The following is a 24233-nucleotide window of genomic DNA, read 5'->3' as shown; positions in this document are numbered from 1 at the left end:
CGTGGCGAGCGCAGCAGCAGATCCGTGCAAAACTTCGGATGCAGATTGCCGCCTCTAGAGTGCGCAAGCCCTTATGATTCTATCATCTTGCGGTGCGTTCTACGTCCTAAATATTCGCTGCAAAGTGCTCGATGTTCGCCAGGTCACGAAGCCGACATGAAGAGCTACCAGCGCCAATCTAATCTCCCGGAAGAAGTTCAAGCAGCCGATGCTTCGTTTCCACGAAGAGAACCAAGCTAGGGAGAGAAACTGAGAAATAGTATATACTTTTGAGATGCTACAGAGTACAAGCGATGCAAAACAGATCAGACAGGAGAGGCAACAAGAGCAAATGAGCGAAGATACATCAATACGCGGAAGGACTACTCCGTCTGTGCGTATCGTTGGTAAAGGCCTGACACACGGGTGAGACAATCTGGCGATCCACTGAAGGATGAGGGAGGGCATACCTGTTACCATTGCGTGGTCACGCTCGTAGGGCTCCAGGGTAACCTGCTCGATCGGCTTGACCTTGTGCGACCGGAGGAAGTCAACCTCCTTCGCGAACACGGCTTCTGGAGGCGCTGTGGAGTCGATACAGCTCGCCTTAATGGAGATGACAACGTGGCCCTCGTTTTTGAGGAAGTACTCTGCGTTGAGGAGCACGATACGGGCCTGGTCGGGCTGGGCGACGTCGGCGAAGATGACATCGACCGTCGACAGGAGCATCCGGTACCGTTGGGGTGAACGAGCGTCCTCGATGATCGCTACAGGGATGTGTGAGACGAGGAACAGCCAGTCGGAGAAGGTAGGGACATACGAATGACATTGGTACGCTTCTTCGCCATACCAATGAGGTCACGACCTGATCGCAAGGAGAACTCGACTGCGTAGACGACGCCCTCCTGCAAAAGACGATGAGAAGCCGCCTTGCGTATCGAAGAATACGAGACTCACCGGTCCAACAATATCAGCGACATGGGACACACTGGTACCGCTAGCAGCACCAAGGTAGAGAACCTTCTTGCCGGGTTCAATGAAGATACTGTCAAGACCGCCGAGAACACCAGCGGCAAGCTTGCTCCGGAAGGGATTCCACACACGGTACTCGACCTTGGTCCCGTCGACGCCTCCATCGATGGATATCCGCTTCTCGCCGTAGACAGCCTCGCCAGGGACCAAGTTTTTCGTGACCAACAAGCTCTCCTTGCCCTCGGCGATGAAGACACCAGGGTGCCTGTGGGGCTTGAGGATGACGTTCGAGCCGCCCCTTGCACCTCCCCGTCCGCCGCCGCGACCGCCGCGTCCACCACGGCCTGCACCGCGTGGACCGCCGCGGCCAGGTGCGCCGCGCTTCGCAACACCGCCGCGACCTCCGCCGAATCCGCCTGTGAACACACGGTCAAAAATGACATCGCAACCTTGCAAAACACGGACGTACCACGACCGCCACCTCCTCCGCGTCCAGGGGGACCTCCACGTCCCCTAGGAGCTCCCCTTGCACCTCCGCGACCTCCTCCTCGTCCTCCTCCGAATCCGCCGCGTCCACCTGAAGCACCTGAAAAGAGCAGGAGAGACAAACTGTGAGTGAAGTATACGACAAGGACCTTGCAAAATGTACACGTACCAAAGGCCATGATCTGTTCTGCTGTGAAGAGTGGGCCGGTTGACGGTAGGGTGCGTGTAAGGAACGGTAACTCGCGGCAAGTGCAACAGGACCGAAAAATTGGAAGGCGCCCGACTCTTCTGCTTTGAGCGCTAACCCCGGCTTAACCACGTGGGTCCCAACGTTGATCGGACTTGGGCCAATGAGAGCGCTGGGACGATCGACCCGGTCCGGCCTGGCGCCGCGCACGATGGACCCCCTCAGCACGTCGCGTTCTCTCAGAGCCAGAACGCGCTGCTATCCTTGTACATGCAATCACGCCACTTTTGGGACCGATCTAGTCAGTAGTCTTGGACTGAGACAGAAGCAAGTAGGGAAGCAATGGTCGGACTGATGTCCTTGGATTAGTCACTACGGCGCTGTTCTCCCCTGGTCTCAATCTGCGAGTCTCATGGGGAGAAGATGGTGGATCACACGGCTCGATTTCTCAGCCACCAACATGCCGACGCGGGGTCCGAGGAATTGCAATATATGTACATCAGTATGCAGAAGCACTTAAGCAGTCCCTTCCCCGCTCTCTCCCTCCTAGGGCTTTCCTCGGAGCCGTCTGCCTCAGCCTCTCCCCGTTCACCGCTAGGCAACGCGTTCTCCAAGTGTCCGATCCGCCATGGAGCATCACGACACAGTTCAATCTTCGACGTCGTCTACTCGCACCGTCTCGCGCCCACAGGCTGATGACATTCACGAGAAAAAGAAGTCCTTCGACGAGGAGAAGCAGGAGTCGAAGCCTAACCTTGCCGCCGAGTTCGAAACTGCAGTCGAGGGCCCCGAGGTTGTACATGGTAAACATCCTGATGGAGGCCTGAAGGCGTGGTCAGTGGTTTTTGGAGTGAGTACTGCACCAGTCTCCTGCTACTTAGTGGTCGAAGCTGACATGGCGCAAGTGTGCCGCCGGTGCATGTGCCACTTTTGGTCTTGTCAACGCATGGGGTGTAAGTGATCCTGCTATATGCGCGCCCGTCTCCGTCCAACAAAACTCCACAGGTCTTCCAAGCATACTACACCGAGAGCATCCTCGAGGGCACCTCTCCTTCCACGATGTCAGTCCTCCGTTCTCATGACGTCAAACATTCAAGCTGACCAGAACTTGTATTGCAGTGCATGGATCGGATCTATTCAGGCAAGCATCACCATATCCACAAGTAGGGCGCATATACTCACCGGCTTCATTACACAGTATGCTCTCATATTCATCCCGGGTCTCGTCGTGGGACGCATCTTCGACATGGGCTATACCAAGTTGCCTCTCAGCGCAGCCAGTGCGCTTCTCGTCGCCGCCACCTTCTTGACTGCCCAGTGCTCTGAGTACTGGCAGTTCCTCCTCTGCCAGGGCATTGCCATGGGTGTGAGTACTGCACCCTCATTTGACCTGTAAGCCGAGCTGAGTATAATTGATCCCGTCCGCTAGATTTCGGCCGGGGTAATCTTCGGAATCATCATGGGCTGCCCGGCACACTGGTTCAAGCATCGACTCGGCATGGCCCTTGGTATCATGGCCCTGGGTTCCAGTTGTGGTGGCACGCTCTTCCCCATAATTATCCGGAACCTCATCAACGCAGTGGGGTGCGTACCGCTTACACGTCTGCTCGTGTATCAGGAATTGACTGAACGAGCTATAGCTTCCAATGGACCATGCGTATCATGGGCTTCATCGAAATCGCCCTGGTCTGTCTCATGATCGCTGTAAGTGTCCACTACCGAATGCCTTTCCTATTGAGAGCTGATATCCTTATGCAGACGGTAGAACGACGGCTCCCGCCGCGGCCCCATTCTGGCACGTTCATTAGCTTCGAGCCATTCAAGTCCACGTCCTTCACGCTGTACAGCATCTCGAGTTTCCTTTGCTTCCTAGGCATATACACGGTACGTCCGTGCTCGCGCCCGTCCTGTTCGACCATGGACCTTGCTGACCGTCACAACCAAACCAGTGCCTGACCTACCTCGACGTGAGCGCCGTGTCCGAAGGTATCTCGGAGAGCTTCGCATTCTATCTGCTCGCCATCGCGAACGGCTGCTCGGCCATCGGCCGTGTCGTCGGTGGCTACCTCGCCGACCGCACGGGCCCGCTCAACATCATGACCCCAGCAACGATCATCGCCGGCGTCATGACCTACATCTGGCCGTTCGCCACCAGCGTCGGCGGGAACATCGGCGTCGCGATAGTCTATGGGTACGTAACGCACTTGCCCGCATGCACGCTGACGCTGATGCTGATTCCTGCCTGTACCTGTACCTGTAGTATGTCGTCCGGCATATACGTCTCCCTCCTTGTGGGCCCGATCGTGCGCATGGGCAAGACGCACGACGTCGGCGTCCGCGTCGGGATGAGCATGACGCTCATCGCGCTCGGGGCCGTCGCTGGGCCGCCCATCTCCGGTGCCATCAACGACGCCACCGGCGGCTTCAAGTTCGTCGGGGTGTATGCAGGTACGCACGGGCTCAGGCTTTTCGCACCGTTGCCCTTGTGTGGCCGTACTGCTGAAGTGTTGTACTTACTTGTGTTCCGTCGCGACTCGGTAGGTTCCGCCGTCATGATTGCGTGTGCGTTCATGGTCGCCACGCGCTTCTCTATCCTTGGGGGCTTCTGGGGCAAGGTTTAACTGCACGAGTTACCACCTGGACGCGGGAATGCAAGCTTGCCCGTATCCCTTATCATTCCCCTGGCGAGGACTGGTTGCGACCTGCGCCATTTTGGACGTCAAGTATACGAACATTAACCATGATCACGAATTGCTCGTCACTCGCTATAACCATAGAATACCATACAGCACCTGTACTATCATCTCTGCACGAATGACGGCCGGGCCTGGCCGTTGCTTGAAACTTTGACGTCAGAGGCTTGAGCACAACCGCAAGTCCTGCAGCACAAGTGCACACAACGAGTACCGCTAGTACAAGCAAGCTGCCTCGCACGTCTTAGTTTGGCGTGCCCACGAACCTACTTCTCGCCGGATTGATTGCGTCATTTCGTAAATAATGGGTGACTAACATCTTCGCCAGTAGATCGTCGTATCAAGGCTGCTCTGATGGTTAGCTATCCTGCGGAGGCTGAGGCGTTAAGTACGATCTTGCAGAGTTCTGAAGCAAATAGAGGACCATGGTTAAAATCTCGAGTGGCACCTCAAATAGCGGCATCAATATTGCAACCAGCGTGTCACATAATAAGACAAAGTATTGCCAGCAGAGTATGTGTCTGCGTGTTATGTGCACGGTAGGTGCCACGTCGTGGTGACAGACGTCCGAGAAATAACTGTTGCCGGCGGGCGGTCCCCTTGACGCGTCCAGGGCGCTAGACAACACGTGCAAACAGAATAGGACGCGTACGCAAGTACGCGCGTCGGACACTACCTGCGCTCAGCCACTTTCTCCTTCTCGCCGTCCTCCCGCTTCCCGCCACCTACTAGCAGCCATGGTCGCAACGACAACAGAACAAGTATGTCCTTTTGCAGTAACCAGAGACATCTGCTGACCGCACGCAGCTCTCAGCACTCTCAAATACCACGGTCGGTATGTCTCTCGGGCCCACCTCTCGCGAAGAACGGACACTGAAGACGTCTGTCTAGTCGTCCACCCACTCGTCTTGCTCTCAGTAGCAGACCACCACGCACGCTCCATCCCGCGAGGCTCAAGCAAGCGCGTCGTCGGCATCCTCCTCGGGCAGGACAACGGCTCTACGATCAACGTCGCGAACTCGTTCGCCATCCCGTTCGAGGAGGACGAGAAGGACAGCAAGACATGGTTCCTCGACCACAACTACATCGACGGCATGTGGGAGATGTTCAAGAAGGTCAACGGTCCGTAAGTTCGCCGCCCCCTCGCCCGCGCCGCTGTGCTCATGTCCTCGCTCTCCTGCTCTCTGCGATTGCCACCCTTGTGTTGCTTTTGTGAACTGCAGCACGAGAACGGATGATTGGCTGGTACCACACCGGTCCTAAGCTGCGCGCGTCAGATCAGGAGATCAACGACCTGCTGAAGATGTTCATCGCGCGGCCCGTCATGGTCATTGTCGACGTCCGACCACAAACAGTCGGTATCCCGACAGACGCGTACTTTGCAGTGGAGGAAATCAAAGATGTGCGTCATATTCCTTTCCTCCGCACTATTGCCCCTACTGAGCTTTCTGCAGGATGGTACAGAGACCCGCAAGACGTTCCTGCACGTCCCTTCAGCAATCGAGGCCGAAGAAGCAGAAGAAATTGGGGTCGAGCACCTCCTCCGCGACATCAAAGACTCCACAACGACCACGCTCGCGACGCGTGTCGCCGAGCAGCTCGCCTCCCTTCGCGGCCTCCAGTCGCGCCTCTCCGACATCCAGTCCTACCTCGTCGACGTCGCCTCGGGCAAGATGCCGCTCAACCACCAAATATCGTACCACCTACAGGATGCGCTAAACCTCCTCCCCGACTTGAACGACCCCGAGGTGACACAGAGCTTCGCCACGACGACGAACGACGAGATGCTTGTTGTGTACATCAGCAGCTTGTTGCGTGCCGTAATCGCCCTTCATGCGTTGGTCGACAACAAGGCGTCCATTGGGCGGGCAGAGCTCGAGGAGAGCAAGGGTGATAAGGAGAAAGAGAAGCCGAAGGGGAAGAGCGACGAGAAGGAGAAGACGGAGAAGGACTCGAGTAAAACGAGCACGGACGACAAAGGGCTGTAGTGTCGTGACGGACTGTACTGTATTCTGCGATGACGTAGCGCACTACTCCACCCCTTTGCTGGCGTACATTCAGTAATTCCCGACTGTGGATTCATGTTGCAGACTTGGCGGGAGTTGCATAAGATGCAGAATTCCGAGAGGTTTCTGTTGCGGCATACACGCATCCAACATGGGTCTGCAATTCAAGTTGGTTGTGATAGCAGGAATATAACAGGAGATTACTAGGATTGTAACTATGAGCATCCATCTCCGCCGGGGCCGACGACGCACGGCGGACAGTGCTCTCCTGCCCATCTTGTGCCAGCTGGCGAGGATGGTGCATATTCCGTCTACCGCACAGGCAGGAGCCAACGCCGCACGCGCATCTACTTGTGCGTGACGAAGCCCGGGCCAGAGTAGCCCTCCGAACCGATACCTGCACGAACGTCGACGCGCAACAGCACGAGGAAAGGCGGGGGCGGGGGCGGGGCGGCACGTCAGTCGCAGTCCAGACCGACGGCCATGGGGAGTTCCGATACGTACCGTGGATGGGGTTCATCTTTTGCTCGAGCGCGCGTTCGTTCGAGGCCTCCTCCCACTCCTTGGAGATGGTCCTGGGGGGCGGCGGAGCTGAAGGAGGGAGTTAGACAGGCGATATGTATGCTGGCCACGAGGAAAGACGTACCCGTAGCGCGGATGGAGAAGAAGAGGGCGGCACTGGTAGCAATGAGGGCAGCGACGCCAATGATGATCTTGGGGAGCGTGCCCGGGGGATCAATCGGCGCACGAGGGCCGTGCGGGCCAAAAGCGACGTAGTACGCTGGCGGGACCGCGTCAGCAAAAAGGCCTCACGGGCGTCGACGACAGAGATACGGGCGACGGGCACGCGAGAGCACTCTACGTACCAGCCTTCTTCTCGTCGACGGAAAGGGTCTTCCAGTCCTTCTTCTGGATCTCCTCGAGCTGCTGGTGGATGGTGAGCTGCTCGTCCGCAGAGAGCCGCTCCCACATCGCCTCGACGTTCGAGAGGGGGACGACGGGCGACGCGGACGACGCGGCGGGAGCCGCGCCGTGTGCGGACGCCGCAGCAGCGAATGCGCGGGACGCGGGGCGGAGGGGGAGTCGGGGACGCGCCAGGCGGAGGGCTTGCATGGGGACGACGGCGAGGACGGAGGAGGAAGAGTGAGGAAGGCAAGAGAGAGAAGACGCAAATGCGTGGACGGAGGGACAGGAGACTAGACGCCCGTCCCCGCGACACGAAAAGGCAACCCTCCATTGGCCGGCGCTGAGCGGCACGGCTTCCCCCGCCCCCGAGCTTGGCCAGAACGACCTCGAGGTCCGGACTCAACGCCAACACCGCGCTCGCCCCGTCTCGCCACACGAGCAGTCCATCATTCGTAATTAACAAACCTAGAAGCGTACCTCGTTATGCGCTAACCGCTGCTCTAATCCCGCAAAGCGACACATGACAAGAGAGAATCTGATATGCTATACGTAGACGCGCTCATACAGGGTACACCGATCGCAAGCAGAGGACGACGATATGGCGGACACAAACGAAAAAGTTAGTGATACAAGATTCGACGAAACAATCAAGCCCCATCGGCCGCGGCAGCAGTCTGGGCGTTGGGGCAGTCGCGAGATATATGGCTGAGACACAACATGAGTGGGAAGAACGCATAAACCAGAAAGGAGACGTACCCTTCAGATCCACACGTGTAGCACGCCCTACGCTGCGGTTGGGGGCAGTCCTTCGAAATATGACCCTATAGACAAGTGTGTGTGTGAGTACGCGAAACAACAGCGGGAAAACAACGTACGAAGCCGGAACAGTTGTAGCATTTGCTACCCTGGACGCAGTCGCGGGACAGGTGTCCAACACCTCCACAAGTGTAGCTACAGGTAGAAATGAGTGATCTTATGTGTGGATACCAAGAAGCAGGATTACAGACCAAGTGCGCTGCTGGCCGCCACCGAAGCTGGAGTATCCGCCGCCGTAGCCGCCGCCGTTGTTGGTGCCGGGGGCTTCGGGGCACGAGCGGGCGATGTGACCGACCTTGCCGCAGCGGTAGCATTCGGTACCCGAGTTGCTGCTGCTGCTGTTGTTGTTGAAGGCGGAGAAGTTGCCACCCGCAGCGCCTGTGTTCTCAGGACACTCCCGCGACTGCAGACGGGTGAGAGGGGGAAGCGATGCGAGATCGAGGCGAGTACTTACGATGTGACCCTCCTTTCCACATTTGTAGCAGGTCTTGGCCTTCGCCTCTGCGGTGCAGTCCTTGGAAACATGGCCTTCGAGGCCACAGTTGTAGCTGAAAAATATCAGTTCATGGAGCACGCGCACAGATGGTGGAGCGCGTACCAAGTAGGGGTGCCTGCCTTCGGGCAGTTGGCGGCTTGGTGTCCAACTGAAACATGAACGTAAGTTAGGCTACGCGATAGAAAGCGACACAGATAACTCACAGCCGCCGCAATTGAAGCATCCTCTTGCTGCCATGGTCGTAAGAAGTTTTGGAGGTGAAACTAGACGCGCGTAATAAGGGTCGATCGCAAGAAGATGAGCCGAATGATGGCTATAGCGGCCCCGCGAACGCCGACGAGAGGAGCAACGTACATTGAGAGCCGAGAGAGCGAGGACGAGCCGGAGAGCGACGAGGAGATGGGGAGCGAAAACGAGCTGCAGCCCGAGGAAGAATTGGATCCTAGGATTTCGATCACGTAAGCCTGGCCTCTCCATATATGTGCACGCAGAGCCGCACGTGGGGCGGCGATTGAGGGCGCACACCTCGTCCGCGCCAATCTTATCTCCAGAGGCAGATCTCGCTTCTCTGCAACGCCTTCGAGGGTCTTTTCGCCTTGCTCTGTTCACGTTCTCTGACCCTGAGGGCGCAGTCAAAATAACAATGTAAGAAGCACTTTTCTATTTCGTAACAGTTGCTTCGGATCGGTCCCGGACGGAGACTTATGTTCTGAGGATGATTGAGGACGATGTTTCAATAGCGAAGTGCTCACGGAGTACCGTTTCACCCTGACACGCATGAACGCAAGGCGTGCATCCATGGTCCGGGTGGAATGATCTGAGAAGATATTGTAAACGGTCGCAAGAGAGGCAGTACCCCTACCAGTGAGGGAACCACCACATCACAGCCTAGTAACAACGAGGACAGGGCGAGGCCGCCGGAAAGGCCAGAGACTACCTGCTCTGAGATTCATTGCGGACTTACTGAATTTCTGCCGGCATGGTACCGCTGATGCACTGCGGACGAAGCATGCTCCATCAATTATAGAGGATGCAAGGGTTCACTCAATATTGAACGTTGACCGGCTCAAGAACCGCGACGTCTACAGATTCCTAGAAAGCATACATGAAGCATTCTAGACCGCGGGCTTCTTGGGCGCTGCCTCCTCGGGCGGGTAGAGGTATGTCTGCGATTGCGCAGGTAACGAAAGAAAAGAGAAGCGTGGGGGACGGAGACGGAAGCGGGGACGGCGGTGCCAATTCGGTGGAGGTGCAAAATGCAACGGCGTTTTGGAATGCGGAAGATCGCAGCACCGGGACAAGCATTGATAGAGGACGAGAGAGGGCGACAAAGGGAAAGAGGACGCCGTCAGCAGCCGTGTCGTCGAAGGTGATCGGAGAATTGGACGCACCTGGGGACCACCCTGTCCATGCTGCCAGTGCTGGTACCTCAGGATGGTGAGGCCACGCTTCTCAGCGGCAACACGCTCCTCCTCCTTGAGGGAGGCACGGAGGGCGCGCGCAGCGATCTGGGTGTACTTGTTGTACCTGCAGAGCGGAGGTCACGTCAGTTCGAGGACAGCGAATAACACGAACGGCAAAGAACTATGGTCTCTCCAAGCAACACAGCGGTGGCAATGTAAGAGAGACACGTACGTGAAGACGTTGCGCCAGGTAGCACTGCTCATCGTGGCGGACGTGTTTTCGGTTGAGCTGGATGGGTGGAGGACGTCGTCGGCCGTGCAGAGCCAGAGAGGTTGCTCCCCGGAAAGCTCCGAACGACCACGTGCGCGCGGTGGCGCGCAACGCGACTGCTGCTCCGCTGCGGACCGCGTCCGAGAGCCTCACGACCACAACCTCGCACCAGGACTGCCTCCTTCACTCCGCCGAACGTACCCCCAAACGTCTCGTGCACTGTATACGTGGCTGAAACTACTTCTGCCGACCTATCCGACTTGAAGACTCTACAACGACGACCTAATACCGCCGCCTGGAGCGAGACTACTGCATTGCTAGGATACCGCGCACACTCCCTTGTCCTCGCCCCATAATCGCACCCAATCTCACAACTACACTCACTCTGACATGGCAGGAGTAGCTTGGAACTATGTTCTGAAATTCATCATCACAGGTGAGCCCGTTCACGAGCCATAGCGGAAGCACCGCCCGGCTGCGCCCATCCGTATCCCGGCCACCTGGACTGACACCATCCCTTCTTCTCCCGATGCATATACGCACCACGACCCTGCTCGCGTGTTTAATGGGACATTTTGGCTTGTGCACCAGGCGATGCTGCGGTCGGGAAATCATCCCTGCTCGTCCGACTAACGGACCAACGGTTCCTTGCCAACCCAGATCCTACCGTACGTCCATATCACTCGCCGTCTATGTGGTCTATCGCGAACGCCGCCACCACGCACAGCTAGGAGTAGAATTTGGCTCGAAGTTGATCACCATACCCGAGGAGAACAAAGTGGTGAAACTGCAGTGTACGTGCACCGTTCCATCTTGCTCCCCCGTGATTGCTAACAGGCCACCTGCAGGTTGGGATACAGCTGGCACGGAATCCTTCCGCTCTATCACGCGTTCATATTACCGTGGCGCAGCAGGCTGTTTGCTCGTCTATGATGTCACCAGCAGACAAAGTTCGTACTTCCATCCTTTGTTCATGCTCCGCCGAACCAGCAGTGCTCACCGCCGCATCAGGTTTCGTCAACGCCCGTTCATGGCTTCAGGATGTCCGAGAACACGCCGACCCACACCTGACATGCATCCTTGTCGGGAACAAGCTCGACCTGTGCACAGACGACCCATCATCCACGTCCGCGCCAAAACGCAAGCGCGAAGTGACGACCGACGAGGCCGAGCTCTGGGCAAAGGAGGAGGGCCTGCTCTTCGTTGAAGCCAGTGCCAAGTCGGGCGAGAACGTCGAGGAGGCTTTTGAGCGCGCTACGCGTGACATCCTGGAGAAGGTTCGTCGCGGCGTGTTTGACGATGACAGGGTAAGTGCTGTTTCTGCTTGAGTTCCGCAAGCACGGTCGCTGCGCGCAGCCTGTCCGCTTGTCTCGGGATGTCGTATGTGTCCATCTGTTGGATCGTCCACCCCCTGGCTACCGGTGTCGCAGGACGATAGGGCTTGACCTGGCTAGTCCAGGACAGTGCAGTCTGACGCTGATGCTAACTTCGACTTCTGTTTTGTTTAGTCCCCGGGCGTCAAGCTATCGAAGCCCTCCACAGGACTCGCGCTGGACGACCAACCGCGGTCGAGCTGCTGTTAGAGCGATGGCCCATTTGTTCATTCGGTGGATTCTGCTGTTTCCTTGTCGGACGTATCATTTGGTCGGACGGTATTAAGCAATGGTGTATGTATTCTACTATGTAACTGTACCCATATATCCTTCGTTCCCCAGATCGCACATATTCAGAGTGGACAATCCCCCGCCCAGCCCCAGAACCGTCAATGACTCAATGGCACGACGACGATCGGACGACACCGCTCCGTTCGGCCTTCCTCCAGTCCGTCTCCTCGAGGCATCCCCAGAGATCAGACATATCGTTCCCACAGTACGCAATGAATCACGCCGGATAGCAAGGCAAGCATCACGGTGAGGTCAGAGCGCACTTGCCCGCCGTCGGTGTCGACAGGCGACCGACGATGCTCTCTCATCATTTTGATACAGTATCACCCTCTTCGAGCATGCAGTGCTGGGCGCGATGGACCGGTTCCGTCTTCCGAGCCATCCCAACACGAGAGAATTGTCGTGCCAGTCCCGGACGCCGAGGGTCGCCGATGTGGCGTGGCCCTCATCAAGCGTTGGATCCAGGGTGATCTTCAAATGGTTCAGCACCAACTGGGTGGGACTGACGCGTACGCAAAAAATGCAATCACATACTGTATGCGTTCACGAAGGTTCCACGGGCTATGTACATATGCACCCAAACATGACTGCAGCCATCCCGAAGCCGGAGCATGGCGAAACCTCGGGTCTCGGGTGTCGTCATTGGCAAACTGCACAATTGCGGTGTGGTTTGTGGCTCAGCGTTCAGGCGACGAATGCTCCGGGGGTATGAAACGCATTGCATGGGTATGGATGGATGGGCTATGTGCAGATTTGTACAATATGCGAGTAACACTCGGGGCGTGCGGCGCAGCACCCCGAGTGGGAATACTACTGTGCTTTTGGCGTGGGGACGCGACCGACACTGGAACGCGTAGGAGGAGACGAGCTGTACAGATTAGACGGACAGACGGGTCAACGGGATGGCTAAACCTCAAACGAGACACAAGGGCGGGGCCAGAAAGGCGAACAATGTAATTTGTAGCGATGGAAGAAGGGACCATAGGAGCATAGTATGACACCTAACAGTAACAGAAGCAGCAAGCAGTAAACGAAAGTGTTCGCAGAGGGCGCAGGAGCCATACCGATCACGCAGTCCCAACAACCCGCCACCACAGCGCGATTGCGAGACTGGCGAGAAGAAGAAGAGTCCAGATGTGGGTTCCGATCCACCGTGCGTGTGCGTGCCCTACCCGTGCTTGCTCCCCACCGCGACCGGGTCGCCGTACCGCAGAGTCTGCGCGTACTCGCCCAGCTGGGCGACGAAGCCCGGGTTCGGCTGTGCGCACAGCCGCTTGCCCTGCACCCACTTCACCGCCTGGTCGGGGCTGCACGCGTACGCGGCGATGAGGTAGGCTGCGACGACGCTGGCGCTGCGGCTGATGCCCTGCGCGCAGTGCACGAGCACGCATGCGTCTTGTCGCGCGAGCGCATCGGCGATGAACGCGGTCGTCCGTGGGAGGTGCCCCGCGAGCTCCGAGAAAGGCGTGTCGAGCAGCGGGACCTGCAGGCGGTGGTGTGGCGGGATCTGCGGGACCTCTTTCGTCGAAGGGAGGGCAATGGGTCCGCACATGGCGGAGACGATGTGTGTGATTCCGAGCGAGGAGAGGACCTCGGGGCTTTCTGCTGCTGCAAGGTCGCCGATGTAGAGGCGTGGAATAATTTCCGTGGGATGGTCCTGTTGCAGTGGCGAGGGGCCCGGGGAGTCGGTTGCGTCGGTGCTGAACCGCGCGGACTGCGGGTGGCGGGACATGGGTGGTGTGCAAATGATCGGAGAAAGCTTAGAAGGCATGAATATCTGACCAGCAGAGGTTAGCGGGCGGAAAGGGTGGAGCAGGAGGAAGACGAGGCTAGACGGCCGGACCCACCATATAAAATAACTTATATGAAGAAACGGACGGCCTGGGGGATGGTGCGTTGGGAGGCAGGCCAAGGTGGAGGAAGAACAAAGGTATTATTGTGCTGTGGAAGGAAGAAAGACGCAGAAGGGGAGGCTGGCGCGGGCTAGGATTGCATGGACGGCGGGAGGCGGGAATAAATAGAGAGCGAGGGCCGCCTGCACGCGTTACGGTTAAGAGGAATGGGGGGAGACTGAGGCAGGTGTCTGCCCGCGTCAAGCGAAGAGCCGAGGTTTTGACTGTCTTTGACAGCCGCCACCGCCCCGCCCTTGCCTGAACAAGCTTATAGGCGCCCCTGTAACAGCCTCACCCGTGCCTAGCCCCCGCCACCCTCTGCCTGTCCATCACTGATCCCAGCCCGACCACGCCCGGCACACATCCGCAGCTGCACATCCATCAGAATATATATCATCATCAACGTAGTGTACTGCTCGCTCGAGATACATATGTGCAAACACATGTCGGAAATCGGGGTACCAGACCATTGGACGGGGCATATACAACAAGGACGTGCGCAGCGGATACAGTAGTCTTGTGGCGACGGCGACGGGCAATGGCAGGTGTGGGGGAGGCTGGAGAGCGGCGGCGGTCGACAACGAGGATGGCGATCGATGGCAATGACAAGATGCTGAGAGACGATGGAGGACTGTGCGCTTTTGATCCGCAGGCGATATCAAGAGGGAATGATGGCGAGTGTGCGATGTTACAACAGAAAACGAACGAGGCGAATAAAGATCATCTAAATGAGGTCGCTGCAGGCATCATTGTGTCAGTGTCCAGTACGTCTTCACAAATTATGGGCGCTACTTACGCGACGTTGAGCGGCATTTCATCAATCTGAGTGTTGTAGAATTCTGCAATGTCCTCAGTATCGGCTCACGAGCATGCAAGGAAGCGAACTTACGTTCAATATCGCGCAGCATGCGCACGTCCTCCGTGGTGACGAAGTTGATGGCGACACCCTTCCGTCCGAACCGACCACCACGACCGATACGGTGGATGTAGTTCTCGCGGTTCGTGGGCAGATCGTAGTTGATGACAAGCGAAACCTGCTGCACGTCAATACCACGCGCAAGAAGATCGGTGGTGATCAAGACGCGAGAAGAACCCGAGCGGAACTCCTTCATCAGGAGCTCACGCTGCTTCTGGTCCATGTCGCCGTGCTACGGAAGTGTCAATCATTTGGCTACGACCGAGACGTTGCCTCGACTATATGTACTCACCATGGCGGAGACGGTGAACTCCCGCGAGTGCATCTTCTCCGTGAGCCAGTCGACCTTCCTCCTCGTGTTGCAGAAGATAACCGCCTGCGTGATCGTGACAGTCTCGTACAAGTCGCAGAGCGTGTCAAGCTTCCACTCCTCCTTCTCGACGGCGATGTAGAACTGCTTGATACCCTCGAGCGTCAACTCGTCACGCTTGACGAGGATACGGACGGGGTCACGCATGAACTTCTTCGTCACCTCCAACACGTCGGCGGGCATCGTAGCGGACAGCAGAACGACCTGGGTGTCCTGGGGCAGGAGCTGGAAGACCTCGTAGATCTGGTCCTTGAAACCACGGGACAGCATCTCATCAGCCTCGTCGAGACAGAAAATCTTGATGGTGTCGGTGCGGAGAGCGCGACGGTTGATCATGTCGAACACACGGCCGGGAGTACCGACGACGATCTGAACACCCTCCTGCAGCTTGGCCATATCCTCACGAACGTTCGTGCCACCAACGCATGCATGGCACTCGATGTTCATGTAGTCGCCGAGAGCGACGACGACCTTTTGGATCTGCTGCGCGAGCTCACGGGTAGGCGCAAGGATGAGCGCCTGGGTACCCTTGACATTCGGGTCGAGCTTTTGGAGGATGGAAATGGAGAAGGTAGCGGTCTTGCCAGTACCGGACTGAGCCTGCGCGATGACGTCGTGGCCCTTGATGACGGGCACGATAGCACGCTGCTGGATGGCAGAGGGGCGCTCGAAACTGGGCTAGCGGTCAACACCGGAAGGGGGCCGTGAGTGGACAGAAAAGACGACTTACCCGTAAGCGTAGATACCACGGAGCAGCTCGGGCTTCAAGTCCATGTTATCGAAGCTGCACGTCCGGTCGTTCAGCATTCCACATCTCAAGCAGCGAGTTGAACACTCACTTATCGACAATCTGGTCCCAGTTGGACTCGATCTCATTCTCCTGAAGGTCCTGGAGGGGTTCGGTGCTGCAGAGAGAGCTGACTTAGCATTTCGCCCCTTCCGAGTACGCTCGTACACTACTCACGAAGCCATGTTGGACGAATAGTTTTCTGGCTGTTCTTCTTCTTAGAAAGTCGACGCGGGGGTCGACTAGAGTCTCGGGGGGTTGAGAGCGTGTAGGGATCGATAGATCGGAGAGAGGATGGTGGTCAAAGACCTGATTGCAGCAAAATTTGCTGTGCCCGACTTGCTCTTCGTCGTCGTCGGCCCGTGCCGAGGGTTTTCGAACCCCGACCTCCTCCCAAAACAGGCAATTGGCCTCAACGTTTATGTCAGCAACGGTCCAAGGCAAGCCCAGTAAGTAGTAAGTAAGGCCAGCTTGTCTGGTACTCACTCACGCCCACTGTCTGTTCCCTCCAGTCGCTGTCCTCTGTGCTCTTTCCATGGCTACCCGAGTTGCGACCGCAACCATGAACGGCAATCAGGCTAATGGCAAGATCAAGTCGAAGAACCAGCTTCGTCGGCTGAAGGCCAAGCAGAAGAAGGCGGAGGAGAAGGCGGTCAAGGTATGTCATGCTTAGTGGCTACGTTCATGGTCTGGTGATAACACGTATCCTAGGACGAGACCAAAGAAGTCAATGGCGCACACGATGATGACGTTAAGATGGAGGTGGACGGGCCACAGAATGTCGAGTACGTATCTGAGCAGTTGGATATCAAAGACCCTGCCCTCGAAGCATTCTCCGACGTCTTTGCCCGCTTCCAGGCACCCCCCGAAACTACTACAGTAAGCATATCTTTTCAAGTGCGGACATTCATGTTGCTCATCCCGTTCCTGTTAGGTTCGAGATGGCGAACCCACAAAAGGCGAGGTCATCTATTCGGACGACGATATGGCCTCTGAAGGCGACTCTGATGCTGAGGAGAAGAAGCCCCTATCCAAGAAGAAGGCTCGCAAGATGAACAGGCTGACGGTCGCTGAGCTCAAGCAGCTAGTGAAGAAGCCTGAAGTCGTCGAGTGGACAGACGTTACCGCCGCGGACCCTCGACTCCTCCTGCACCTCAAGAGCTACCGCAATACTGTCCCCATCCCCGCACATTGGAGTGCCAAGCGCGATTACCTGCAGGGCAAGCGTGGTATTGAGAAACCGCCGTTCCAGCTGCCTTCGTACATTGCAGATACGGGCATCGCAACCATGCGCGACGCGGTCAAGGAGAAGGAGGCGAACATGACGTTGAAAGCAAAGACGCGTGAACGCGTGCAGCCGAAGATGGGTAAGGTCGACATCGACTACCAGAAGCTGCACGACGCGTTCTTCAAGTTCATGACGAAACCAAACGTGACGGGCTTTGGAGAGATGTACGTGACATTGTCGTCTGCGCGGGTTCCGTTCGCGATCTGACGTTTCCGTGGTCTCCAGGTACTACGAAGGCAAGGAGTTTGAGACGCAGCTGAAACACAAACGTCCTGGTGATCTCTCTCCCGAGCTTGTAGAAGCTCTGTCTATCCCGCCACTCGCCCCTCCACCATGGCTGATCAGCATGCAGCGGTTTGGACCGCCGCCAAGTTACCCAACGCTGCGGATACCTGGCTTGAATGCCCCCATTCCGGAAGGGTACGTCGTATGCCTCCATTCCATTATTCGACTTGTCTAACACCCGCCACAGTGCCCAATGGGGCTTCCACCCAGGTGGATGGGGTAAGCCTCCTCTTGACGAGTATAACCGTCCGCTCTACGGTGATGTCTTCGGTGTACTACCGAAGAACACTGATGCCGATGTGAGTTCCGAGTTCATTGCGCGCCATGTCATTATACTGACTGTATGCTAGATGGGCGAGCCTGTTGACCGTAACCTATGGGGAGAACTCGAGCCAGAGGAGGAGGAAGAGGAAGAAGAGAGCGAGGAGGAGTCAGAGGAAGAGGAGGAGGAGCAAGCACCAGCACCAGCAGATGGCATGCAGACACCTTCAGGCCTCGAGACGCCCTCAGGCATGGCAAGTGTCGTCTCTACCGTCGCCGGCGGTCTCGAGACGCCGGACTTCTTGGAGCTTCGGAAGAACGCCAGCAGGACGACGACGGAGGCAGCGGAGACTGGCCCGCGGTCGCTGTACCAGGTTGTCCCCGAGAAGCAGACGTCTGTACGCGGGCTCATGGGCAGCGAACGCGGGTACGATGTCAGCGCCGTTACTGGCGGAGGTGCCATTCCTGTCTTGGGAGACGAGCGTGGGTCTAAGGTACGTGTCGGTCATATATCTTGCCCTAGAATGCGCGTGTACGGAATGCTGATGTGCATCGTTTTCCCACAGCGCAAGGGGAGCGGCGTTGACATCTCAATCGACGCTGCGGAGCTCGAGGGCATGTCAACAGAAGACTTGCGCCGGAAGTACGACCAGCACTCGCGCGGCTCCGCTGGCGTACCGGGCTCGAAGGAAGACTTCTCGGACATGATAGCCAAGGAGATGGCGATGAAGAAGCAGAAAGCGGATCGCGACCGGGAAAGAAGGAAGGAGAAGGACTTCAAGTTCTGATTGTTCCTCGCTTCATCCTTGTGTGTGCCTCGTTCCGTCCGGTCATGCCCCTGCTGTGTTTGCTCTTGTCGTATTGTATTCTGTTGTGAATTCTAGTGAGCTGTTGTGAGTGGTTGGCCCTTGGATATTCTTGTTCTCAGCAGACACACAACCTCGTCAAGTCGGCGTATTTGAAGGTGATCGGATCCTGTGTCCTGACCAGCCTGACCAGGGAGGTAGTGCATATGTAAGGTAGTAGCTAATCAGAAGTCTTTACTTAACCGACGGCGTCACTGCTCCCTCTCACCCTCGGACTCTCACCATGCACTCTTATGCACGCATGCACCCAGGCTAGTACTGATGCTCATAACCGCAACACCATGGATCAGAACGGAATCAGACACCGGTCTTCTAAAGCACGACCTGCACGTCCTGCGGTGCCTACCATGACATGACCATCAGACAACATGTCCGCTGCGAAGCATCCACGAACCACAGCATGCTCAACCTATGTTTCCGAAACACAATCTTCGGCGCGCGTCCCAGCGCAGTGATATACCGGTATGCTCGTGCGAGTTCTCCTCGTAGAGCCCACTTCGGAAGGCCACCGTAAACCATGCCTATGCTGTGAGTTGCTGCAAGTATGCAATAGGACTTGGCGGCTGACGACAGGTCTCTCTGCAGGGCGGATCCGTCCATCAAGTACAAGCCTTACCAGCCCCTCCACCTCCCAGATCGTCAATGGCCGTCGCGGGTGAAGTGCGCGCCGCCCATCTGGTTGTCAACAGACCTGCGGGACGGGAACCAAGCCCTCGCGCAGCCCATGACTGTCGCGCAGAAGATGGTCTTCTTCGAGACGCTCGTTCAATGTGGTTTCAAGGAGATTGAAGTGGCGTACCCAGCGGCGAGTGACACAGACTTCAACTTCGTGAGGGAGTTGATCGAGGGGGACAAGGTTCCCGATGATGTGTGGCTGCAGGTGAGCACGTACTAGCTTGGTTTTCGGGTGTCCTGTCTCCGGTGTGTACCTGGTGGGCAGGTTTACAGGCCAAATGCATGCCGCTGGTCGTGTTTGCGACGTCTTGTCATCCCATCGCGGCGTCTTGGATATCTCGCCGAGGTGGCTGAAGTCTTGACGACGTAATGCACTGAAAAATTCGTCTCAGCAACATACGCTTTCATCTATCATGCCACTGCGGCAACCCTCCTTCACCGGTTCTTCACCTTAGTCCCTCGCCATTTCACACTTGTACCTTAGTCAAGGCGGTGCTAACAGTGTCTTGAATCCAGGTCCTCACTCCTGCCCGGGAAGATCTTATCAAACGGACCGTCGATGCTGTCGCAGGCTGCAAGCGAGCCATCATCCATATGTACAATGCGACCAGCTGCCTCTTCCGCACTGTCGTCTTCCGAAATTCCAAAGAGGAGACGGTCAGACTCGCCGTGAAACACACGGCGATCGTCAGGAGGCTCACGGAAGAATGTACCGCGAAACACGGGACGGTGTTCCGATACGAATACAGCCCGGAGACATTCTCGCAGACAGAACCCGAGTTTGCGATCGAGGTGTGCGAGGCGGTGAAGGCTGCGTGGGGCAAGGCCGGGCTGGGCGACGACCGGATAATCTTCAATCTACCTGCAACGGTAGAGATCGGGCCACCGAATCATTACGCTGACTTGGTATGCCCTGATCGCACTGCGCGTTTCAAAGTCGTTGATGGGCTGTTTACTCCAGGTCGAGCACTTCTGTCGTCATATCTCTGAACGGGAGAAGATCATCATTAGCTTGCACCCTCACAACGACCGGGGTGAGTCCAGCACGACATTTGGACATCCTTGATTTGCCATCTGAACATACATACAGGAACAAGCATCGCAGCCGCCGAATTTGGCATGCTTGCCGGTGCAGACAGGGTCGAGGGTTGTCTGTTTGGCAATGGAGAACGCACAGGCAACGTTGATCTCGTCAACCTCGCCATGAACCTGTACACGCAAGGCATTGCTCCTGGAGTCGACTTCAGCGACATTCAGGCTGTTGTCGACGTCGTTACGGCATGCAACGATTTGCCCGTCCATCAGCGCCATCCATACGGTGGGGAGCTTGCGTTCGCGACATTCTCTGAGCATCACCAGGACGCAATCAAGAGGGGCCTGCATGCTTTGCGTGCCCAAGGCGAGCATACAGGCCCGTGGGACATACCCTATCTTCCAATGGATCCAGCAGACCTTGGACGCATCCGCGACGCGGACTTTCGCATTCCTCGGGTAGCTGCGCTCCGAGCCCGTCACGCTGCCCAAGAGGCGAAGTCTAGCATTCTCTATTATCCTGCTAGTCGTGGTCCTCGCCTACCGGTTGAGGATACCCGAGGAAACCATGGTCTATAACGCAGGTACGTGATCGCTGTCGTCTGTTCTCTCGACTTGGGTTGACTTAGCCCCGGGCATAGGGAGTCTTGTTTTATTGATGCGTCCTGTGCATGTATGCTGTTGTCTCCGCCATCTCCTGCTATTTCTGTGAACTTATGCTATCTATGCAATGTCGCTCTATCGTTATCTGTGCTCTGATCCAGTACTTGCCAGACAATGACTCCTGCAGAGAGACACGACGTAAAAGTGGATTGCAAACGAGCCACACGAGCCCGGGTCTTCGCCTTCGCTTCAGTCATCGAATTGTGTGGGTCAACTTCCGGCCTCTTGAGCCGTTTCGGATGTCCTCCCTGGCACGAGAGAAGGAGGGGTGCATTCGCGAGCGGGAGCAGTCACAATGCGTTCTGTTTGTCGGACAGCCCATCGATTGACGCGAACATTGCGACTTGTTATGATACAATTGTCGGGGGTATTACATGATGGTCTAAAAGACTTCTATGCGTCGTACACGTTCTTCATCTTGTACATCTTCGTCTCTACGGGTGTCTCAACCTCATCCTCTCCATACACCTTCTTCATCTTGTACATCTTCGTCTCCACAGGCGTATCGATCGCCGAAGCCGAGGGAGCAGTCACAGCCTTCTTGCTCTCCTTCTTGCCGCCCTCGGCATGCGTCGCGGTGCCCGTCTGCGCGACCGCCTTGCTCGCGATGCTCGCAGCACGGCCGTCAGGGATATGGATGAACTCGTAGCGGCCGTCAACGATGCCGTCGAAGATGTAGTATCCCTTGCGCTCAAACTGGATGATGTCACCCTTCTTGAGGTCCTTGACGTTCGCGTCCGCGTACGCCTCGTCGCGGAACTCAGACACGGGCGTGACAAAGTCCTTGACGTCGTCGTTCTCCTCGAGCTTCTTCTTCGTGATCAGGTAGTCGTGGTCGAGCAGCGTCACATCGACGAGCGTGTACGGGCCCGTGGGCTGCGAGAGCCAGGTGATCTTCTTCTTGGTCTTGCGGAAGTCACCCTCGAGGTGGAGATCCATCTCGATCGCGGTGATAATGCCAGACTCGTTCACAGTCTTTGAGCGGACGATGGCGTTGCCCCAGTCCATGAGTGTGATCTGACGGATGCTGAGTTAGAGGATATTCGAAAGAGAGACAGAGTGCATACCTCCTCCTGATCATCGAAGGAGATCGCGTCCTCTTGCTCAATGAAGATTTGCGACGAGTAGACTGTCTTCTTCTCGCCGACCTCGGGGTTCTTCTTGTGCTTCGGCAAGGTCTTTACCTCAGGCTCGGCAGGACCACCCTTGACCGTGACAGGCACACTAGGTACAGAATACGCGATGAGTCCTGAACCTAGCTGAAGAACCACATACTCACATGTTTGATTTGGAAAGTGCCCAGAAACGAGGAGCAATAGGGTCGATGATCTTCTTGTTCAGAGTCCACAGCGAGTCCCACTCCAGCGAGACGACTGCCTGTGAAGGGCCTTGGGCAAGCATGAACTGGCGTAGAGCCTCCACGGTAAGACCACGGCGGCGGATACCGCGCACGGTCGGGAACCTGGGGTCGTCCCAGCCGTGCACAATGCCAGTGTTGACGAACCAATGGAGCTTGCGCTTGGAGAGGAGCGTGTAGATGAAGTTCAGACGACTGGGAGATATTTTTAGCATGACATTGCAACACGAACATACACACAGTATCGTGGGTATATGCTCACCTGAAGTCCCATATGTGCACCGGGCGGAGCTGGAGGGCCTCGATCATCCACTGGTACTGCGGATTACGATCACGGTACTCGTTCGTACGAAGTGCATGCGTGACGCCCTCATGCGAGTCCACGATGGGGCAAGCGAAGTCGTACGTCGGGTAGACCTTCCACTTCGAGCTGTGTCGGTGTCAGTGTCAGTGTAATGTCATATTCGAAGATGAGCTGAGTACCTACCCCGTGCGGTGGTGAGGAAGGAGGTTGGTGCGGTAGATGACGGGGTCGCGCATAGCCTTATTAGGGTTGTCCACGCTCATCTTCGCCCGGAGACACCACCGGATGCCCTCCTCGGTCCCCTTGGTCATCTCTTCGAAGTGCTTGAGGTTGTCCTCCACACTGTCGTCACGGTGCTTGGACGCGATGCCCTCCATACGCTCATGGCGCATCTGCTCTTGGGGCGTGTCGTCGGCGTAGGCCTTGCCGGTCTTGATCATTTTGAGCGCGTAATCGTACAACTCGTCGAAGTAGTCCGACGTGTGGGTGACCCTGTCGCCGCGGATCTCAAGGAGTTCAAGATCCTCTAGGATGGTCTCCTCGAACTCAGTCTGTACAGCGATGATCGAGTCAGAGGCACAAAATACCGGGATTGGTCGCGACTCACCCTCTCTTTTGTGGGGTTGGTATCATCGAAACGAATGATCATCTTGCCCTTGTACATCTTGGCGAAGTACTGGTTGAGCATAGCAGCCTTGGCATGACCGATGTGCAGGTAACCGCTGGGCTCAGGAGGGAACCGAGTGACCACCTCGCCTTCCTTTGCATTGTGCAAGCCGAGAGCAAAGGAGGCGGCAGTCTTATTCGACCGCGCCTTCGCAGACTTTGCCTCTGCAGAGCATTCAGCAGTTATATGTGGCGATGCGCGAAGTATTACATACCAGCGAGGCCGGCAATGGCAAGTTGCGTCGACTCGAGTGACTCGATGTGCGAGAACCAGCGCAGGAGGTGAGGATGCTTGTTGTTCTTAAGCAAGCCGACAATCTTGACACTGCCTGCGATCGGATGAGGACAAGCGCCGCTCTGCCATACGAAGTACCGACGGACCTTTCAATGCACCCCAAACAATCCAGTCAGCGGCGGTAATGTCATGACCAACGAGGAACGTTCTATATGCCAGATGGTCGTCCAAAGAGTCAAGCGCGGCGGTAATTTCGGGGAAGGCGGTCACTGTAGGCAGTGTCTTCGCCAACGCGAAGTATGCCGACGTCTACACCGCCATCAGCCCGACGCATGTGCCAGACATGTGTCAAACGCACCTTTGCACTGTCATCGGACAGGCCGCCGGCTTTTGCCAATGTCTGCACAATCTCATCCTCCGCTGTGACTGTAGATCCGTCGAGCTCGAGAGAAACACCGGTGGCGGCGGTGTCGAAGTTCAGGGTTGCCTTTCCGGTGTACGTCGCGATGGCGGCGGCTGCCCACGGGAATGGCGCCGCGGTAGGAGAGAGAGTCAGCACGCCCGCCATGATGGTGGTGGTGGAAACAAGAGTGCAGTTATCGCGTCCGCAAAACTGTGCGCGATGAGTCTGACTCCTGGCGGAGACTCGATGCTTTAGCAGATTAGATCTACAGCAGATAAGTCTGGGGATTAGATTAGATAGACGGCCAGGCAGTGCCCCACTTACACCGGCGCTGCCGAACTTTCTCAAGGTACC

The 24233-nt window shown here is 56.8% G+C and overlaps 12 protein-coding genes across 12 annotated transcripts; 5 read left to right on the top strand and 7 right to left on the bottom strand.

The window, feature by feature from the left end:
• Nucleotides 1-126: 126 nt before the first annotated feature.
• Nucleotides 127-1625, bottom strand: L226DRAFT_530673 (Fibrillarin). The gene is made up of 6 exons (XM_067679911.1): nt 1607-1625; nt 1421-1537; nt 937-1367; nt 800-884; nt 450-746; nt 127-394 (listed from the first exon to the last, which is right to left on the bottom strand). The coding sequence occupies exons 1-6, from the start codon at nt 1614-1616 to the stop codon at nt 363-365; spliced, it is 972 nt and encodes a 323-aa protein (XP_067541097.1). The 5' UTR covers nt 1617-1625; the 3' UTR covers nt 127-362.
• Nucleotides 1626-2009: 384 nt separating this feature from the next.
• L226DRAFT_530672 (MFS general substrate transporter) lies at nt 2010-4452 on the top strand. The gene is made up of 11 exons (XM_067679910.1): nt 2010-2474; nt 2530-2577; nt 2630-2685; nt 2744-2765; nt 2823-2990; nt 3054-3208; nt 3265-3328; nt 3383-3508; nt 3574-3815; nt 3885-4072; nt 4166-4452. The coding sequence occupies exons 1-11, from the start codon at nt 2253-2255 to the stop codon at nt 4243-4245; spliced, it is 1371 nt and encodes a 456-aa protein (XP_067541096.1). The 5' UTR covers nt 2010-2252; the 3' UTR covers nt 4246-4452.
• A 602-nt stretch (nt 4453-5054) lies between these two features.
• On the top strand, nt 5055-6305 carry L226DRAFT_566996 (Mov34-domain-containing protein; the record flags this gene model as incomplete). The annotated part of the gene is made up of 5 exons (XM_067683966.1): nt 5055-5078; nt 5125-5152; nt 5209-5439; nt 5541-5719; nt 5772-6305. The coding sequence occupies 5 exons, from the start codon at nt 5055-5057 to the stop codon at nt 6303-6305; spliced, it is 996 nt and encodes a 331-aa protein (XP_067541095.1).
• Nucleotides 6306-6648: 343 nt separating this feature from the next.
• L226DRAFT_501092 (cytochrome c oxidase subunit IV) lies at nt 6649-7436 on the bottom strand (the record flags this gene model as incomplete). Its single annotated transcript, XM_067677811.1, has 4 exons — nt 6649-6720; nt 6828-6914; nt 6970-7104; nt 7190-7436. 4 exons carry the CDS (start codon nt 7434-7436, stop codon nt 6671-6673), a joined length of 519 nt encoding a protein of 172 aa, XP_067541094.1. The 3' UTR covers nt 6649-6670.
• A 311-nt stretch (nt 7437-7747) lies between these two features.
• Nucleotides 7748-9130, bottom strand: L226DRAFT_479367 (uncharacterized protein). Its single transcript, XM_067676845.1, has 8 exons — nt 8896-9130; nt 8745-8804; nt 8644-8689; nt 8500-8593; nt 8237-8448; nt 8105-8180; nt 7986-8050; nt 7748-7934 (listed from the first exon to the last, which is right to left on the bottom strand). Exons 1-8 carry the CDS (start codon nt 9016-9018, stop codon nt 7789-7791), a joined length of 822 nt encoding a protein of 273 aa, XP_067541093.1. The 5' UTR covers nt 9019-9130; the 3' UTR covers nt 7748-7788.
• A 207-nt stretch (nt 9131-9337) lies between these two features.
• Nucleotides 9338-10264, bottom strand: L226DRAFT_202932 (uncharacterized protein). The gene is made up of 2 exons (XM_067672838.1): nt 10177-10264; nt 9338-10068 (listed from the first exon to the last, which is right to left on the bottom strand). Exons 1-2 carry the CDS (start codon nt 10206-10208, stop codon nt 9657-9659), a joined length of 444 nt encoding a protein of 147 aa, XP_067541092.1. The 5' UTR covers nt 10209-10264; the 3' UTR covers nt 9338-9656.
• A 97-nt stretch (nt 10265-10361) lies between these two features.
• L226DRAFT_530670 (ras-domain-containing protein) lies at nt 10362-11963 on the top strand. Its single transcript, XM_067679909.1, has 6 exons — nt 10362-10651; nt 10807-10883; nt 10943-11009; nt 11064-11165; nt 11227-11522; nt 11724-11963. Exons 1-6 carry the CDS (start codon nt 10606-10608, stop codon nt 11796-11798), a joined length of 663 nt encoding a protein of 220 aa, XP_067541091.1. The 5' UTR covers nt 10362-10605; the 3' UTR covers nt 11799-11963.
• A 1084-nt stretch (nt 11964-13047) lies between these two features.
• L226DRAFT_566992 (phosphatases II) lies at nt 13048-13611 on the bottom strand (the record flags this gene model as incomplete). Its single annotated transcript, XM_067683965.1, has 1 exon — nt 13048-13611. One exon carries the CDS (start codon nt 13609-13611, stop codon nt 13048-13050), a length of 564 nt encoding a protein of 187 aa, XP_067541090.1.
• An 884-nt stretch (nt 13612-14495) lies between these two features.
• Nucleotides 14496-16029, bottom strand: L226DRAFT_543075 (DEAD-domain-containing protein; the record flags this gene model as incomplete). The annotated part of the gene is made up of 7 exons (XM_067682174.1): nt 14496-14508; nt 14568-14610; nt 14661-14919; nt 14980-15730; nt 15788-15841; nt 15897-15962; nt 16022-16029. The coding sequence occupies 7 exons, from the start codon at nt 16027-16029 to the stop codon at nt 14496-14498; spliced, it is 1194 nt and encodes a 397-aa protein (XP_067541089.1).
• A 350-nt stretch (nt 16030-16379) lies between these two features.
• L226DRAFT_455114 (DUF382-domain-containing protein) lies at nt 16380-18466 on the top strand (the record flags this gene model as incomplete). The annotated part of the gene is made up of 7 exons (XM_067675217.1): nt 16380-16496; nt 16562-16723; nt 16779-17296; nt 17358-17552; nt 17605-17716; nt 17768-18178; nt 18245-18466. The coding sequence occupies 7 exons, from the start codon at nt 16380-16382 to the stop codon at nt 18464-18466; spliced, it is 1737 nt and encodes a 578-aa protein (XP_067541088.1).
• A 290-nt stretch (nt 18467-18756) lies between these two features.
• L226DRAFT_501074 (aldolase) lies at nt 18757-21027 on the top strand. The gene is made up of 6 exons (XM_067677810.1): nt 18757-19072; nt 19130-19424; nt 19736-20125; nt 20181-20253; nt 20310-20835; nt 20893-21027. The coding sequence occupies exons 1-5, from the start codon at nt 19062-19064 to the stop codon at nt 20828-20830; spliced, it is 1290 nt and encodes a 429-aa protein (XP_067541087.1). The 5' UTR covers nt 18757-19061; the 3' UTR covers nt 20831-20835; nt 20893-21027.
• A 175-nt stretch (nt 21028-21202) lies between these two features.
• L226DRAFT_557607 (glutamate-tRNA ligase) lies at nt 21203-24110 on the bottom strand. The gene is made up of 9 exons (XM_067683187.1): nt 23835-24110; nt 23623-23785; nt 23457-23570; nt 23183-23406; nt 22759-23126; nt 22534-22701; nt 22194-22466; nt 21982-22138; nt 21203-21931 (listed from the first exon to the last, which is right to left on the bottom strand). Exons 1-9 carry the CDS (start codon nt 24042-24044, stop codon nt 21308-21310), a joined length of 2301 nt encoding a protein of 766 aa, XP_067541086.1. The 5' UTR covers nt 24045-24110; the 3' UTR covers nt 21203-21307.
• Nucleotides 24111-24233: the final 123 nt, after the last annotated feature.

This window comes from Lentinus tigrinus (genome assembly GCF_003813185.1).
Source record: "Lentinus tigrinus ALCF2SS1-7 unplaced genomic scaffold L226scaffold_3, whole genome shotgun sequence".
NCBI classification, from domain to species: Eukaryota; Fungi; Basidiomycota; class Agaricomycetes; order Polyporales; family Polyporaceae; genus Lentinus; species Lentinus tigrinus.
This window is presented reverse-complemented; position numbering and strand designations above follow the sequence as displayed.

Excerpts from the sequence above, each read along its gene's own strand:
- L226DRAFT_530673 (XM_067679911.1), bottom strand. Across the intron at positions 885-936 it reads TCGCTGATATTGTTGGACCG|GAGGGCGTCGTCTACGCAGT; the intron begins GTGAGTCTCGTA and ends CGTCTTTTGCAG. Across the intron at positions 395-449 it reads TGACCACGCAATGGTAACAG|GCCTTTACCAACGATACGCA; the intron begins GTATGCCCTCCC and ends CCCGTGTGTCAG.
- L226DRAFT_530672 (XM_067679910.1), top strand. The coding sequence starts at position 2,253 with ATGGAGCATCACGACACAGTTCAATCTTCGACGTCGTCTACTCGCACC. Across the intron at positions 2,578-2,629 it reads GTCTTGTCAACGCATGGGGT|GTCTTCCAAGCATACTACAC; the intron begins GTAAGTGATCCT and ends AAAACTCCACAG. Across the intron at positions 3,209-3,264 it reads AACCTCATCAACGCAGTGGG|CTTCCAATGGACCATGCGTA; the intron begins GTGCGTACCGCT and ends AACGAGCTATAG.
- L226DRAFT_479367 (XM_067676845.1), bottom strand. The coding sequence starts at position 9,018 with ATGGAGAGGCCAGGCTTACGTGATCGAAATCCTAGGATCCAATTCTTC. Across the intron at positions 8,805-8,895 it reads TCGCTCTCTCGGCTCTCAAT|TTTCACCTCCAAAACTTCTT; the intron begins GTACGTTGCTCC and ends ACGCGCGTCTAG. Across the intron at positions 7,935-7,985 it reads TACACGTGTGGATCTGAAGG|CCATATATCTCGCGACTGCC; the intron begins GTACGTCTCCTT and ends GTTGTGTCTCAG.
- L226DRAFT_202932 (XM_067672838.1), bottom strand. The coding sequence starts at position 10,208 with ATGAGCAGTGCTACCTGGCGCAACGTCTTCAC. Across the intron at positions 10,069-10,176 it reads ACCTGGCGCAACGTCTTCAC|GTACAACAAGTACACCCAGA; the intron begins GTACGTGTCTCT and ends TCCGCTCTGCAG.
- L226DRAFT_530670 (XM_067679909.1), top strand. The coding sequence starts at position 10,606 with ATGGCAGGAGTAGCTTGGAACTATGTTCTGAAATTCATCATCACAG. Across the intron at positions 11,010-11,063 it reads CAAAGTGGTGAAACTGCAGT|GTTGGGATACAGCTGGCACG; the intron begins GTACGTGCACCG and ends GGCCACCTGCAG. Across the intron at positions 11,523-11,723 it reads GCGTGTTTGACGATGACAGG|TCCCCGGGCGTCAAGCTATC; the intron begins GTAAGTGCTGTT and ends TGTTTTGTTTAG.
- L226DRAFT_501074 (XM_067677810.1), top strand. Across the intron at positions 19,425-19,735 it reads CCGATGATGTGTGGCTGCAG|GTCCTCACTCCTGCCCGGGA; the intron begins GTGAGCACGTAC and ends TCTTGAATCCAG. Across the intron at positions 20,126-20,180 it reads CGAATCATTACGCTGACTTG|GTCGAGCACTTCTGTCGTCA; the intron begins GTATGCCCTGAT and ends TGTTTACTCCAG.
- L226DRAFT_557607 (XM_067683187.1), bottom strand. The coding sequence starts at position 24,044 with ATGGCGGGCGTGCTGACTCTCTCTCCTACCGCGGCGCCATTCCCGTGG. Across the intron at positions 23,786-23,834 it reads TGTCCGATGACAGTGCAAAG|ACGTCGGCATACTTCGCGTT; the intron begins GTGCGTTTGACA and ends ATGGCGGTGTAG. Across the intron at positions 21,932-21,981 it reads CCTTCGATGATCAGGAGGAG|ATCACACTCATGGACTGGGG; the intron begins GTATGCACTCTG and ends AGCATCCGTCAG.